At 49.5% G+C, this 15,780-nt stretch overlaps 1 protein-coding gene across 1 annotated transcript; it reads left to right on the plus strand.

Annotated features, from left to right (window-relative positions):
• The first annotated feature begins 8,085 nt into the window (after nt 1-8,085).
• On the plus strand, nt 8,086-12,008 carry TSC22D3 (TSC22 domain family member 3). The gene is made up of 3 exons (XM_023203131.2): nt 8,086-8,509; nt 9,264-9,315; nt 10,465-12,008. The coding sequence occupies exons 1-3, from the start codon at nt 8,388-8,390 to the stop codon at nt 10,693-10,695; spliced, it is 405 nt and encodes a 134-aa protein (XP_023058899.1). The 5' UTR covers nt 8,086-8,387; the 3' UTR covers nt 10,696-12,008.
• The last annotated feature ends 3,772 nt before the right edge of the window (nt 12,009-15,780 follow it).

Here is a 15,780-nt window from a genome sequence, read left to right on the forward strand (position 1 = left end):
ATAGTGGCTGAATGTGACACCTTCCCAGGGCTTTTTGCATTGGAAAAGAAGCTGTTCTCATTCCTCAAAGTATAAACGAAGAACTCCAGGAGAGATCATTGGAACCCAAAGGCATGATTCTCATGGTGGCATTTGTAAGGACCACATTAGCAGTCTGGAAAACAGCTGACTGAGAGGGATATTTTTTTTTTCTCACCGCCCTTCAGATCAAACTTCTCAGGTCACAGAGGGCCTCTATGCCAGGACTGGCTCTAGTTAGAACTGTCCTCAAGAGGAGCCTGTGGGAATCATTTCTTAGGCGTCCATATGATTGATTGTGCACAAATGGTACTTGTTTTTATTTCTCCTTCATTTAAAAGAGCCCATTATAATGCATGATTGACGTCCTTGAAAACTGTGCTTCTGGCAGTGCCAGGACTTCCTGTTCGCAGTATGCAGTGTGAGGCTTCAAATTGGTTCCCCCTGTGTCCACCTGAATACCACTTCAAGCTTCCCCTAAGACCCTGTCACCTGTCACCCTTGCACAGCACACAGCTAGCTCTGGATGTCAGAGAGCACAGAGGCCATGACTTTTGACATTCTGGCATGGTCTAGAGTGTCCTACCTTGCTATCTTGCTATGTCTTATGGCCTTACTACCCCTTTGGGGTCATGGGGAAGGTGAAAACATCGGGGAAGGGGGGCAGATGCCCCTCTCTGCCTGGCTGTCTGTGAATTATTAGACTGTGTGAAAGGCTGGAGAGGGTGTTTGCACAAATGCGTGTGCTTCTGTGCTACTCTTTCTTCCTGAGAAGTTGTGTGTATTCCTTGTCAGTGATTCTCAAACCAGGCCAGGAGACCTTCCTTAAGTCCTTCTAACACTCCTTTGAGATTCCTGGTGCTGTTCCCATGGTTGGGGGACCCTCCCCAGGGAGAAGCTGGCCCTGTTTCTCCTTTTCTTTCTGTTCTGGCAGTAGTGTGGCCCCTGCCTCCTGCCGCTGCCCCCACCCCAGCTAGGCTGCCTTCTATCCATCCTGGAAGGTGGGAGGCAGTGGATGGTGATGGCTGGAGAGCCAGAGGCCCTTTGCAATCTGCAGAGCCCCTCTTCACATGTGATAGAGTCCCACAACTGAGAATCAAGGAGCTACCTCAAATGAGCTCATGGTGAATAGCTCTGCTGTGAGGTAAGCGAGGGCCCTAGGAGGCATCATAGCCAAGGAACTAAAGAGCCCAGCATTATTAATCATCCTTTTGTTCCCTAGAGAACCTGTGCCACTTCAAAGGCCACCCATTCTATAGTGGGGCCCACAATGGAGGCAGGTGCTCCTGCCCTCTTCACAGGCCCCTTGTCTGCTGCACCCCCATCCCCAACAAGATCCTCCTGGTTGCTGTCTTCCAAGCATTGCCAATAGCCTCCAAGTCCTCCACATGCTACTCAAAGTAACCCTGGCAACTGCCAGAGAAAATGGCTTGGAATATCGGCTCTTGGAACTGTTCCACAGAGCAGAGTGGATGGAGAGATGCCTTGCCAGTGTCCCGCTGGCCTGGATAGACTGGTGGAGGGCTGGTGCAGACACATAAAAGTGGAGAGTGGCCATAGTCTTGCTGCTTTCTTTCCCAGCCCCTGGGAAGGCTGCAGGACACTGGGATTTCCAGAGGGTGGGCTGTGACGAGGGAGCCTGTTTGTCTACCTGAAGATGCTTGCTGGTCTGTAGGAGAGGGCAAGGAACCTTAGCACCTGCCTGTGAAAGAGGTGGGACAAGTGTAAGGCTGAGAGGAGCTGGTCAAAGGACAAAGATCAAGAAGGTGGCAGGGAGAGGTGAGCCCACGCTAAGCAAAGACCCCCGTCTTGGAAGAAAGGGACTGGCAACTCAGAAAGCAAATACTTGTGCCTTGTTCCCTTGCTTTACAAAGCCTTAGGGTTAAGGAAGGGAACAAGGGTGAGAGACCTTTCCTGGCACTGTCAACCACAATGTTAAAGGAATGGTAGATCCCACAGAGCCCCCAAGTTTCGTGCTGCTGCATTATCCTATCTAGGTGGGCGTCAGTTGAGGCGCAGGGTGGGGAGAAGAAAAGCACGCCTCATTCTGCCCCATGAAATGATGCCCCAGATGGTAGGGGCATGGTCCTTCCCAACCCCAGGCCACCCCCCAACCCAAGCACCCCCAAGCCCGAGGCTTTTTCCTGAAGCAAACATTTCACTAAGGTCTAACCAGTAGGAGACTTCTGAATTGGCCACAGACCTAGAATATTCTGGAAGGAAGTACAATTTTGGACTTGTACTGCCAATTTACTATTTTAAATTTCCTTGAAATGTGCCTTGCGCTTTGAATAAGCATTCAACTTTGAATTGAACTGATTTGAATTGAATTAAATGATAATGGCAACTAGTGTGGTCAGGGGAAAGGAGGACAGTGACTCCATTTACCAAGGTTAGTTTTACCAACTGCCTTTTTCAGGGATATCTATTTCCTACTTGTAGATGGACAATGGGGAGGGTGGAAAATAAGAGGAGGGCTTGGAAAAATTATGGAGGTAAATTTTCCCAGCTGCAAGGCATAAGGGGAAGGGAGACAGGCATAAATATTGACACAAGGTTCATGAAATTTAAGATCCACTGAGCTAAACTGCATTCCTGGATAAGTCGCCAATACTTCCAGTCCTGCTGACATGGCAGAACAAACCACCCCCGACCATGGTGAGCCACCAAAGTTAGGGTGATGAAGGTGATTTGACAAGAGCAGTTTTTTACTTCTCTGAGTGAGGGCAGGAGGGGTAAAATGCCTTGTTAAAACAAGGTTTGGTTGCGCCTGTCATCCCTAGTGTCACTCAGAGATTGTTTGTGATGCTCACATGGGACCTTGGACGAGAGGAAGCTGAAAGGCACAAGTCATTGCTCCTGCCATCATTCAGTGCCAGAGTTTGCCCCAAATCAATTGCTAGAACTGCTTTTCCAAGACAGTGTCCATATCTCCGCCAAGATTCTCCTTGGGCTCCCTCCCATTCGTCATCGCCTTCTGCATCTGCATCTGCATCCTCTTCCCCATTTTCCTGCCCCCCGAAATTCGGAGCTCTGGGTCCTGGCCATGCAGGGCAGTTCACATGATCCACAGAGAACAAGGCACTTTCTCTTTCTCCGTCTTTCCTTCTTGCTTCCCTCCTTCTGGACTTTGGGGATTTTCCATGAAACCAAAGTAACTATGTAAGTGTCAGTGGCCTTCCTGTCTATAGTCTCCCACACTGGAGTGGAACCAGAAGGGAAGAGAGAAGATAAGTGAGAAGCAAGGACAAATTAAGCCATGGCATTTCAGCCTCCTTATTCCCCCAGCCTCTTCAGAAAAAGGGACAAGTAAGTAATTAGAACTAGACAGAGCTTCAGATGGAAGGGGCCCGCGGTGGAGGAGTAAGTGGGGAGGGATGTTTTTCAACCATCCCATTAACACTGTGTTAACGCTCTAGCGCTCAATATCCTTTTTGTATTTCCTTTTCCAGCTCCTAACCCAATGTTTGCTTTGTGGCTTCTCCCGCACCTCTCGCATCATGTCTTTTTCCGCTTCTCCTGACACAGGACCCTGTGTTTTGCTGGCAACGTTGCCGAATCTTTGGGTGGAACATTCCCTGTAGATAATAAGGAAGACTTGCCTATAAATAGTTTCCTTCTGGCTGTGTGGTACACAGTACTTCAAGTGTGACAAAAAGGGAAGTGAGATGTTCCCCCTCATCACCACCCCCAACCTACCGCACCCACCCTGAATCTGCTGTCCAACTGCCATCAGGGCTCTGAGATCCTGCCCAGGGTTATGCCACCCAGACTTTGCTCAGTCTCTGTTCTACTGTCCCATGGGAACCTGGTGTAGGAAGGGTTCTTGTCCTAGAGAGTCCAGTCTGGCTTTTGAAGGGGAACAGATGAGTAGGAAATACTGAGGCACTTCTTTCAGCTCAAGGGGAATATGCTGGTTTCTAAGGCCTCCTGAAATGAAGGGAATTGGCACTGTCCTCGTTATGCCACCCTCCATCTAGAAGGTCACCCCTGAGAAAGGTAGGGTCAGCCATGTCTGTTTTGTTGCTATGTCCCATTAAGACTACAACTGAGAGCCAGCAAAGGGCCTGGCTCCTCAGTGAGGCACTGTTGCCGTATTGGCTCTGGGTTCAGCCTACATTGTGAGTTATGCGATGTCAGAAAGAGAATTTGGCAACATTTGTGAATGTTGGGGTAGCTGGGCCATTGAATGCCTAGGCAACTGTTTCCTGTTTGGGGCCCACTTCCAAAGGACACAAGGACCCTGAGAGTCTCAATATTGGATCAGATCATGGATAGGTACAGCACAAACTTCCACTCACTGCAAGGTGTGGAACAGCTATTCTGGATGGAGAAATTTTCTGGTGTGCTGAGGGTTAAGCAGAAAACTCTTTGGGTTCCTCCTCCTTCCCCCACCCCCACCCTTCCTACCCACCCTTATCTCCCCTGCTCTTGTTGTTGGAAAAATCTTTTTTTTTGTTTTTTTTTTTTTTTGTTTTGTTTTGTTTTGTTTTGTTTTTGACAGAGTTTCACTCTTGTTGCCCAAGCTGGAGTGCAATGCCACGATCTTGGCTCACTGCAACCTCCGCCTCCCAGGTTCAAGTGATTCTTCTGCCTCAGCCTCACGAGTAGCTGGGATTACAGGCGTGCGCCACCATGCTCGGCTAATTTTTTGTATTTTTAATAGAAAAAGTGTTTCACCATGTTGGCCAGGCTGGTCTCGAATTCCTAACCTGAGGTGATCGACCCGCCTCGGCCTCCCAAAGAGCTGAGATTACAGGCGTGAGTCACTGTGCCTGGCCAGAAAATCTTTCTACAGAGACATTTAAGTCCATATTCTTCCCTTAGGGAGCCAGTGGACCCTGGGATCCATTCATTCTTTCCTATTGAAGGATCATAAGGTCTCAGGGTGATCACATCTCACTCAACAGAACCAGAGATGTAGAGAGGATGAGAGCTTGTCTGAGTCTGGGATGAACCTGGCACCTCCTTTCCAAGTCTTTTTTTTTTTTTTTTTAAACCAAATCTTTGATATGAACTTGTTTTCTTATTGACCTCATTTTCCTAAAAGCTGAGCACAGCTGGAATAGGGGGAAAAAGGAGTTAATTAAGGGTGCCGGTGAGTGGGGCTCCAGGAACTCAAAGTTTGACTGGATTGTGATTGTGCTGCCAAGACTCCATACTTGATTTGGAATATTGTACACCCCAGGCCTACATGTTCCATTCTGGAAGCCACCCTGTTAGATTAATGTCTCCTATTTCCCAAACAGGTAGCTTTCTTTGAGGATTGCTTGGCTGCCTTTTGGAATGATGTGGGTGAGCATGGCCGTCTCATAAAACTCATTTGGACAGTTGGATATTGTTCCAGTCACCCATTGCAGCTCTCCTCTGCCTCACGTGTTAGAAAAGACAAGGCTCGCAGAACTCAAAGGCAGTCTCTGGACCTCTCTAACAGTAGGGCTGCTGCTTCTCACCCTTTCTTCCTCCTTACCAATCTCTGGCACCTCCAAACCCCCTACCAACTTCCTCAACTCACTCATTCAAGCCTCTACCCATTCAACAAACCTATTCCCTGCCTCACTGATAAGTGCAGTAGGAACAAATTTGATCTCTGGATCAGGAAGACCCTGGGCTGCAGTTTCAGCTCTGTAATTTATTACCTTTGCTGCCTTGGGCAAGATAGCCTCTCAGACCGTTGATTTCTTCATCTGTAAAATGATAGTGACAGTGCCTATACCTTGGCGCTGGTGGTGCAGCCAGCACGGTGTCTGCCCATAGCTGATGCTATATTAATAGTAACTACAATTGTCAGTGAGTCTCAGACTCAGTTTGCTTTCATAATTGTAGTACAACTAATGAACAACTCAGACGAGATCAGGTGTGTTCAGGGAGGTATGGCCCTAGACAAATTAATGATCAATTCAAATGCAGCTTTGCTGGGAACCTTAACCCTTTTGCCTTCCCTTCCGGTGCCCCCTGGATTTCTCTGCCTCTGTCTTCACATAAGGGAGTCCCTGTTGAAGGAGCTGTTTTACTTCTGTCCTGTGCCCTGTTTTCCTGGTGGTGTTTTTCCCCTGCTAGCCCAGCTTATTTCTCTGTCCCCTTTTCTTCTCATCATCTTCTTTGGAATCTTGAGGGGAGGGGAAAGCAATAGTTGAGGAAAAATTAACAAGCCAATGAAAGGTCAGCTCGGAGACTTTCTGGACCAAGAAAACTCTCTATGCGGTGCGGAGAGCAAATTAATACTAATATATCAGGGAATTCCGATACCAGTTAAACTCCTGATTTAAGAGGTTTTTTTTCAACAAATGTTCTTGATGATCCATAAGTATAGTCTGCACTTTGTTCTGTCTACTACACTTGTCTTAGTGCAAACACCGTGTTCAGAGAGCTTGTGTCTTAAAGTTAACGGAATGTCCTGAGATCGGGATTGTCTCCTACCTAAAGTGAGATGAAGAAAAACACCATCCCGGGCTAGTGCAGCAGATTTACTTAGTTTATTGATCAGCACTTTGCAATATAACGGCTCTTGTACACATATTATCACCACTGGAATCCACCAATAGAGCGCCACACCATAGCCAAAAATGTTGGCTGTTCAGTGGCATAACTGCCCTGGAAGCCGGGAGGAAATCAAGGTCTTCAGACTGGGCTTGGCTGGGGCCTTGGCCAGGATGTTGGTGCCAGGCACCTGGTTAAGATAAATGTCCTGAAGCAAATAATAATTACCTTCTTTGCTGATAAGAGGCCCCAGTACTTTTCCAATAGCATGATTGCATTAGGATCTTTCTTTGGACCACAGCCTGTGGAACACTGATTCATGGGTACTGGCCTTAACTTCATCCAAACTATTGTATATGTGGTGGAACCCAGTGTTCTCCTTTGGTCCTGAGTTTGTGTAAATAATATTCCCGGTTGCATCACCTGTCCCTGCCCCTCTTGCTCCTTCTGGTGGCAATCCTGCTTCTGTCCACCAGGTGGCCTCACTTAGGAAGGAGCGGAAGAAAAGGACCTCGAGTTTCTGGTGCTTTTGTTTCCCACGCGCCCGCTAACGAACAGATCGGATATAAAGAAAATATGTTTTAATGGAAACGTGTAACTTTTATTATGGAACAATCACCTCATCTAGTTTATGGTTTGGAGTCTGTTTTTCCTGAAGTACCCTCTAATGCTGTGCATGGCTGGGCCCATCACAGGGCAGGTGTTCTCCTGGGATTGTTTATATATATTTATACCTTTGGTTTAGAGTGTTGTCATTCACTTTTTTAAAGAAAAGTAACAAAGTTTTGTTTTTAAAAAATAGAGACACGGGATCCTGGATAATGTTTAATGTATTTTCTTTGAAGAGTAGAATGTGGTAGACCAAGGAGAAAAGGGCTAGCGTCTTGTGGTCACTCCAGTGCTCACTCCCATACCCTGTCTCCTCCTCACCTCCTCTGTCACCCACCTAGCTGCTCTCCCATACATGTTCACCCACTCACCTCAGCTCCCGCACACCACACATATGCATCTGTAGGTGAGAGTGGACCTGTGCATGCATTACATGCATATCACAGACCTGTACATGTGCCAGTCCACAGACAAGTACTCCCACACCTGAACATTCAGAGGAAGGGGCAAGTGAATGAGTGCTGGGGTTTAGGGCAGGTCAGCATGCCAGCTGGCTGGTGAGGAGAAAGCTGGGTTGATTAGAAAGTGAATGTGCAGGTGACAAAGTATGTGTGCAGGGGAGAGACTGAGAGGGCAGTGACTGGGAAGAAGGTGAGGCCGTGATGGTGAGGGCGGGTGTCAGGGAGTATGACATAGGAGAGCATGTAAAGCCATGGGGACATGCTGGCTGCCACCTGAAGAAGAGCTTTTCAAACTAGCGCTGTTCTCTACTGAATGCCCTCTGCCTCTTGTTAGGGCATTTGTATTTCTTATTTCTCTAGAAATCAGCTCCAGTTTGGTTTTTATCAGTCTCCAGAGCCCTCTTTGGAGATGCCAGTTGGTACAAGAAAGCGCTGAACTGTTTACAGTCTCAGCCTAAGGTTCAGGGAGGGGATGTGGTTTAACTGGGCCACAAAGCCCGGTACAGGACTCATTTGCATGGCCCCTGACGCCATGTGACGCAGCCGGCTCCTCCTATATAAAGAAGCAGGAGCCAAAATATCTCCGAGTCTGGGTTGGACTGGCGGCCGTGGAGTTTGTGACACACGAGGTGACACCCCTCGAGTCACTTCCCTTCCAGTCCAGCTGGAGCGCTTTGGGTTCGTTCTGCAGCCTTCGTCCCGCTCCTAGCCTCAGGGCCGGACACTAGCGCAGAGCCCAGCCCAGCGCAGCCTGCCAGCAGCCACCCAGCAGCCCAGCACGGCAGGAAACCCGGCCAGAGCTCCCCAGCAGCCCGAGTCATGAACACCGAAATGTATCAGACCCCCATGGAGGTGGCGGTCTATCAGCTGCACAATTTCTCCATCTCCTTCTTCTCTTCCCTGCTTGGAGGGGATGTGGTTTCCGTTAAGCTGGACAACAGGTAACCGCTGACTCTGGAGCCTACCGAGCCGGGGCGCCGGCCAGAGCTGGGCTACCAGCCCGATCTCTGAGCGAGCTGTGCGCGGCTGGTCCCCGTTCCCCGCGGTGCAGCATCCTGGGAAGGGGCGGGGGTAGGGGACGCAGGAAGGGGGGGTCACCGCCGCTCTGGGATCCATCGTCGAAGCGTCCCTGCGGCCGCTGCGCCGTGAAAACGAGCTGCTGCAGCCGCAGAGGCAGCCGGAGGCAGAGGGGCGGCGGGCAGGGCCAGGCAGGGCTGGGCAGAGGGCTGGCCGAGTGCCGTGCGCCGCTTGGGAGAAGGCCGGAAGCTTACCAGCCGAGAAGGAATTCCTAGCTAGCTTTAGAGCCGGGTAGGTTTGCCCGGGACCTTGTCGGCCGGCGGTGGGGACTCCCCGGGTCGCACCCCCCATTGTTTGCATATCGTCCGAGCAGGCCACGGTGGCCTGTGCGCCCCAGGACTGGCACGCAGCTCAGATCTGTTGGAACTCGGGGCGGAACTCGGGGCGGAACTCGGGGCGGCGGCAGCAGAGCTGAGCCGGCCTCGATGAGGAGATGCAGCTTCCTGCAGGGGCTAAGGAAGGATCTGGGGACAAACTGTTCGGAACTCTGGTCCAGGGAGGCGAGAAAGAGAGAGAGAGAGGAAGAGCCAAGGCAGGTGGAGGACTTTGGCCACAACTGCCATGTACTCAGAGTAGAACCGAGTGGGTAATGGGTCGCTTTGCTTTTTGTCTTGGCAGTGCCTCCGGAGCCAGCGTGGTGGCCATAGACAACAAGATCGAACAGGCCATGGTGAGTGGCAACACTGCGTCATTCTCATCCCCTGACTTAGCTGCTGCTTATGTAACTCTGGGCAGGATTCAGGGAATGGGTGAAAAAGCCGTTAGCCAAAACCCTGAGGAAGCTGACAGCCTGCCTCCTATCCCTACTGGAGGTGGAGTCTGATTACAGTGACACCTTTTAGGGCATTTCCAGTCTTCCCTTCCCGGGTTCCCTCCTTTCTTCCTCTCTCCTCCATCTCAGGTCTTTGCAGCAGGCTCTGACTCTCTTCTGGGCCTGTTGCTGGGCAGGGAGCTCAGATTCTTGCATTTGTGTGCATCGTGCAGCTGGCAAGGGGCAGAGCTCATTGGATGCAACAGCACTGCAGTGCCTCTGCAGAGCCTGGACTGGGGTCAGGAGTTGGGTGGAAACAGGAAGCGAAGCACCCCACCCCTGTCCCTCTCCTTACCAGGTAGAGGTCATACTCCAAGAAGCAGCCACAATGGCTGCAGAGGGTTAGGACTTCAGCGGTTGGGAGCCACTTAATTGTGCCCTGGATCTTAAGGACACCTTCCCTGCCCTCATTGCAGTCATCAAATTCAGAGAGGATGCGGCAGTTCTGTACCTTTCCCCAAGGCCAATGTCCTGCATGCTAACTGGCCGGCTGCAGGACAGCTGCAATTCAATGTGCTGGGTCATATGGAGGGGTGGAGACTCCAAAATAGCCAATTTTATTTTCTTGGTTAAGATTTGCACAGCAGACAAACAGGATGGGATGCATTGCAGGTCTCCCCTTCCCCCAGATCTGGATCAGCAGCAGCAGGGGCTTATGTAAAATGGGGGACATAGCAAACCACCGGCAACCAGCAGAAGTGTCGTCCCAAAGGCCGCTCAGCAGCCAGCTTTGAAAGTCATTGGAAACTTGGAGGGGAGAACCTATCTAGTTCAAAGCTGGGCTCTCAACTCCAGCATGAGCCAAATCATGTAGCTCTCCTGAATGAGGGTTTAAGTGCTTTAGAGAAAGGTGAACGAGGAATTGGACTTGCCAGACCAGTTCACTGAAGGAAGGCTGGAGGGCTCTGGCATTAAGGACAGCATAGGCACACCAATGGCAGAGCAAAGGTGCTGCAGAGGGGCCATGATGGCTAAGGAATGGCTTTGTTATGATTCCCCCATTGGCAGGATCTGGTGAAGAATCATCTGATGTATGCTGTGAGAGAGGAGGTGGAGATCCTGAAGGAGCAGATCCGAGAGCTGGTGGAGAAGAACTCCCAGCTAGAGCGTGAGAACACCCTGTTGAAGACCCTGGCAAGCCCAGAGCAGCTGGAGAAGTTCCAGTCCTGTCTGAGCCCTGAAGAGCCAGCTCCCGAATCCCCACAAGTGCCCGAGGCTCCTGGTGGTTCTGCGGTGTAAGTGGCTCTGTCCTCAGGGTGGGCAGAGCCACTAAACTTGTTTTACCTAGTTCTTTCCAGTTTGTTTTTGGCTCCCCAAGCGTCATCTCACGAGGAGAACTTTACACCTAGCATAGCTGGTGCCAAGAGATGTCCTAAGGACATGGCCACCTGGGTCCACTCCAGTGACAGACTCCCCTGACAAGAGCAGGTCTCTGGAGGCTGAGTTGCATGGGGCCTAGTAACACCAAGCCAGTGAGCCTCTAATGCTACTGCGCCCTGGGGGCTCCCAGGGCCTGGGCAACTTAGCTGCAACTGGCAAAGGAGAAGGGTAGTTTGAGGTGTGACACCAGTTTGCTCCAGAAAGTTTAAGGGGTCTGTTTCTCATTTCCATGGACATCTTCAACAGCTTCACCTGACAATGACTGTTCCTATGAAGAAGCCACTTGTTTTAAACAGAGACAACCTCTCTCTTCTCCCCTGCTTCATGAAGGCAGGGGACACAGATGGGAGAGATTGAGCCAAGTCAGCCTTCTGTTGGTTAATATGGTATAATGCATGGCTTTGTGCACAGCCCAGTGTGGGATTACAGCTTTGGGATGACCGCTTACAAAGTTCTGTTTGGTTAGTATTGGCATAGTTTTTCTATATAGCCATAAATGCGTATATATACCCATAGGGCTAGATCTGTATCTTAGTGTAGCGATGTATACATATACACATCCACCTACGTGTTGAAGGGCCTAACCAGCCTTGGGAATATTGACTGGTCCCTTACCTCTTATGGCTAAGTCTTTGACTGTGTTCATTTACCAAGTTGACCCAGTTTGTCCTTTAGGTTAAGTAAGACTCGAGAGTAAAGGCAAGGAGAGGGGCCAGGCTCTGAATGCGGCCACGGATGCCTTGCTGCTGCAACCCTTTCCCCAGCTGTCCACTGAAACGTGAAGTCCTCTTTTGAATGCCAAACCCACCATTCACTGGTGCTGACTACATAGAATGGGGTTGAGAGAAGATCAGTTTGGGCTTCACAGTGTCATTTGAAAACGTTTTTTGTTTTGTTTTGTTTTGTTTTGTTTTGTAATTATTGTGGAAAACTTTCAAGTGAACAGAAGGATGGTGTCCTACTGTGGATGAGGGATGAACAAGGGAATGGCTTTGATCCAATGGAGCCTGGGAGGTGTGCCCAGAAAGCTTGTCTGTAGCGGGTTTTGTGAGAGTGAACACTTTCCACTTTTTGACACCTTATCCTGATGTATGGTTCCAGGATTTGGATTTTGATGTTTCAAATGTAGCTTGAAATTTCAATAAACTTTGCTCTGTTTTTCTAAAAATAAACTTGGTGTCTGACTGAGTATAAACGGACTGGGTGGGAGAGGCCCCTCACCCAGTAGGGGCTGTTTTGCTGACCCCCTGAATATCCCTTGAGCACCCTGTCAGTGCCAGGCCTACGCTGCAGCCATGATCTCGTGTCATCTGCACAATACCCATATGAAGGACATGCTGTTTGCCCTCACTGTCTGGATAAAGAAACTGAGACTCAGTGAGTTTAAGTGACTTGCCCAAAGTCACATGACTATTATGGGAATTAGGACTCAAGCTCAGATTCTTCCTCTCTCTCCTGCTCTGCTTTCATATGAGAGCTTCGGAGTGAGTGGCAAGGTGACTCATCACACACAACCGTAGCTTGAGGGGATGATTTTGGAGAAAAGATACCCCCAGGAAGGCCCAAAAGAAACAGGCAGGGTATACATAGGAGGGAACGAGAAGAGAGGAACCAAATCAACAGGAGTGGGCCTCCTCTCTTCTGAAAACATCACCGGGGTCACTTAATGCGTTCTCCTTAATACCAATCCACATGTGACACTTGGCTTGGCAAAGGAGCTAAAAAGGCCCTAGTAAGAGAAGGAGGGAGAATATATGAGGAAGCAAAACCACTCCCCTTTCCTTTGCTCTTCCCCTTACTTCCAGCCAAGGAAAGATGTCCTCAGTCCCTGCCCAAAGTTCTCAGGGACACTGCTGAAAGTTCTCTCACCAAACGCACCAACCACTTGGGCAGGGCCAAGTCTAAGGCTCCCGGCTCCAGATTCCTTCCTCCACCTCTCTTTGGGGTTCATTATCACCCATCACCCTTTCCCAGCTCCAAGTCCCCAGCATCCAGAGTCCTAGCATTTCTCTGATTGGTTGTTGATGAGTGCTTAGTGTCTCCTCTACCACGCCCTAACCTGAACTTCCTCTGGACCCTGAGCTGTGTTCTAAGCCCACTATGTTCCCAAGGGAAACTATCACCTCTCTTTAAGTGACTCCATTCCATCTCAGCTTCTGGTAGCACATATACCTGTCCTTTTCCCACTTGAAACCGGGGAAACAGAACTCCTTGATTTTCCTGAGCTACAAACCTCAAGGTGACCAAGATGTCTTGCCTTCTGCCCCTTACATCAACCACTGCCTAAATGTAATCAAAATGACCTGCTTCTTCCTCTGTAAAGGTCATACACATTGACATTTTGTTTTTGTTTTTGTTTTTTCGTTTTTTGTTTTTTATTGAGACAGGGTCTCACTCTTGTTGTCCAGGCTGGAGTGCAGTGGGGCCATCACAGCTCACTGCAGCCTCAACTCCCTGGGCTCAGATGATCCTCACGTCAGCCTCCTGAGTAGCTGGGGCTGCAGTTGTGCACCACCACTCCTGAATTTTTTTTTTTTTCTTTTTTTTTTTTGCATTTTTAGTAGAGATGGAGGTTTCGCCATGTTGCCCAGGCTGGTCTTGAGCTCCTGGACTCAAGGAATCTGCCTGCCTCAGCCCTCTAGAGTGCAGGGATTATAGGCATGAGCCACTGCACCCAGCTGACCTGTTCTTTTCTAATCACCAAAACCCTTCAGAACATTGCAAACTCCGCCTTGCTGGCCTCTCAAATCCCAGTTTCCCCACCTGCTCCCAACCTTGATATTCATAATGCCAGGTTCATTGTCTATACCTGCCAACTGGTTCATGGCATGCAGATTGTATAGCTGCTGGTACAGATACAAACTTTGTTTTTTTTTTTTTTTTTTTTTTTTTTTGAGGCGGAGTCTCGCTCTGTCGCCCGGATTGGAGTGCAGTGGCGGGATCTCAGCTCACTGCAAGCTCCCTCTCCCGGGTTCACGCCATTCTCCTGCCTCAGCCTCCCGAGTAGCTGGGACTATAGGCGCCCGCCACCTCGCCCGGCTATTTTTTGTATTTTTAGTAGAGACGGGGTTTCACCGTGTTAGCCAGGATGGTCTCGATCTCCTGACCTCGTGATCCACCCGTCTCGGCCTCCCAAAGTGCTGGGATTACAGGCTTGAGCCACCGCGCCCGGCACAGATACAAACTTTGAACGAGTGCGTTCAAAGCCCCCTGGCAGCCATTCCTCGCCCTGACCAGTTCTTCCAATCCCCACTTAACTCCCAAATCCCTCCCCCTTTCAAAACTAGCTTAGAGACTTTGTGGCTATTTGGTTAATCTTCTGTAGACTTCCCACGCCAGACTTCCAGCTGAACAAGAAAAAGCAGATGAAAAAAGGAAACCTAGAAAATAGCCCAGCAACGCCCCAAACCTCTCTGGTCATCAAGCCTTTCTCTACAAGAAAGGGGAAAAAACTGGCCCCACAGTCACGTAGTGGTAAAGAGAGAACAACTTTGTTTCCTAGGCAACGCTGACTAAACAGAGACAAACACTGCAACTTCTGAGGCCACAGCAGTTACTAGGCTAGATAAGAGGAAGTTTGTAGATGTTTCTTAGTCACATACAGGAGCAGCTCTCTGTTGTTGTTTCTCCACAGAAAAGCAACTAAGGGTGGAGAAAGGCAAAAGAACACGTTGCTCCTGGCAAGGCTTCCATGGGTTTTAGGCTTCTGGGCTCAGCTGGTCCAGCTGGACCCAGAACGAGGAAAATAATAATGAGGCTTGAAGCAGTACGCATCCCCTGCCTGCATTTGCCACCTCTGCATGTGCCCTCCCATCTATTCTCTCATCTCATCCTCATGGAGGCTTCCCAGCATAGCAGCAAGGATCACAAGATCACTGCTCCCTGGCCCCACTCCTGAGTACAGAACACTCTGTTTCCTGCCCTTGGAAAAACAGGCAGTTATGATTTACCTCCATTTGACAGAAGAGAAAACTGAGAGCCAGAGAACTTAGTGCTACTCCCATGGCTCCCACATGTCCCATGTGGCAGTGGTTCCCAACCTTAGTGACAATAACGGCCCTTTTTTTATGTCGAAAATACTCCCAAACCTCCCCCAACTCTATAGTACTTGAACTTCTGGTATTCATTGAGAGAGAGAAAGAGAGACTCGGGTGGGCTGGGGGGAACACATAATTACAAACACTGACTGTGAATTCAGTGGGCCTTAAAGGAATTAATTATATTCACTACAAAATCAAGGACATGGATTTGAAAGCTAAAACAACAATGCATATATTAATTAGCTAAATTGAGCCATTCCACAATGCGTATATATTTCAAAACATCACAAATGCATATACTTTTAGTTGTGTCTGTCAATTTAAAGAAAAAGTAGACTAGAACAGAAATGTGGGTGATGGGTTATTTCCAGACAAGGACTGCTTGAGACACAAGCAGTGAGAGGCTCTCAAGCTGGGGATGGCCACAGGGGAGGGTGTTCTAGGAGGGCTCAGACAAGAAAGCTAGGGGCAGGGCCTCCGGGACCTGGAGTATCAGCAGAAGGACTCCAGAAAGACCATAGGAAACAAGGTGCATGATCCACTGTCCCTTCAGGTATTGTGAAGTTGGCTGGGTGCAGTGGCTCACGCCTGCAATCCCAGCACTTTGGGAGGCCAAGGCGGGTAGATCACCTGAGGCCAGGAGTTTGAGACAAGCCTGGCCAACATGGTGAAACCCCGTCTCTACTAAAAATACAAAATTAGTTAAGCATGGTGGCGCGTGCCTGTAATCCCAGCTACTCGGGAGGCCGAGGCAGAAGAATTGCTTGAACCCGGAGGCGGATGTTGCAGTGAGTCAAGATCATGCCATTGCACTCCAACCTGGGCAACGAGAGTGAAACTCCATCTCAAAAAAAAAAAAAAAAAAAAAAAAAGGTATTGCGAGGTTGCCCTCACAACATCAATC

Source organism: Piliocolobus tephrosceles, chromosome 12 (assembly GCF_002776525.5).
Source record: "Piliocolobus tephrosceles isolate RC106 chromosome 12, ASM277652v3, whole genome shotgun sequence".
Lineage (NCBI taxonomy): Eukaryota > Metazoa > Chordata > Mammalia > Primates > Cercopithecidae > Piliocolobus > Piliocolobus tephrosceles.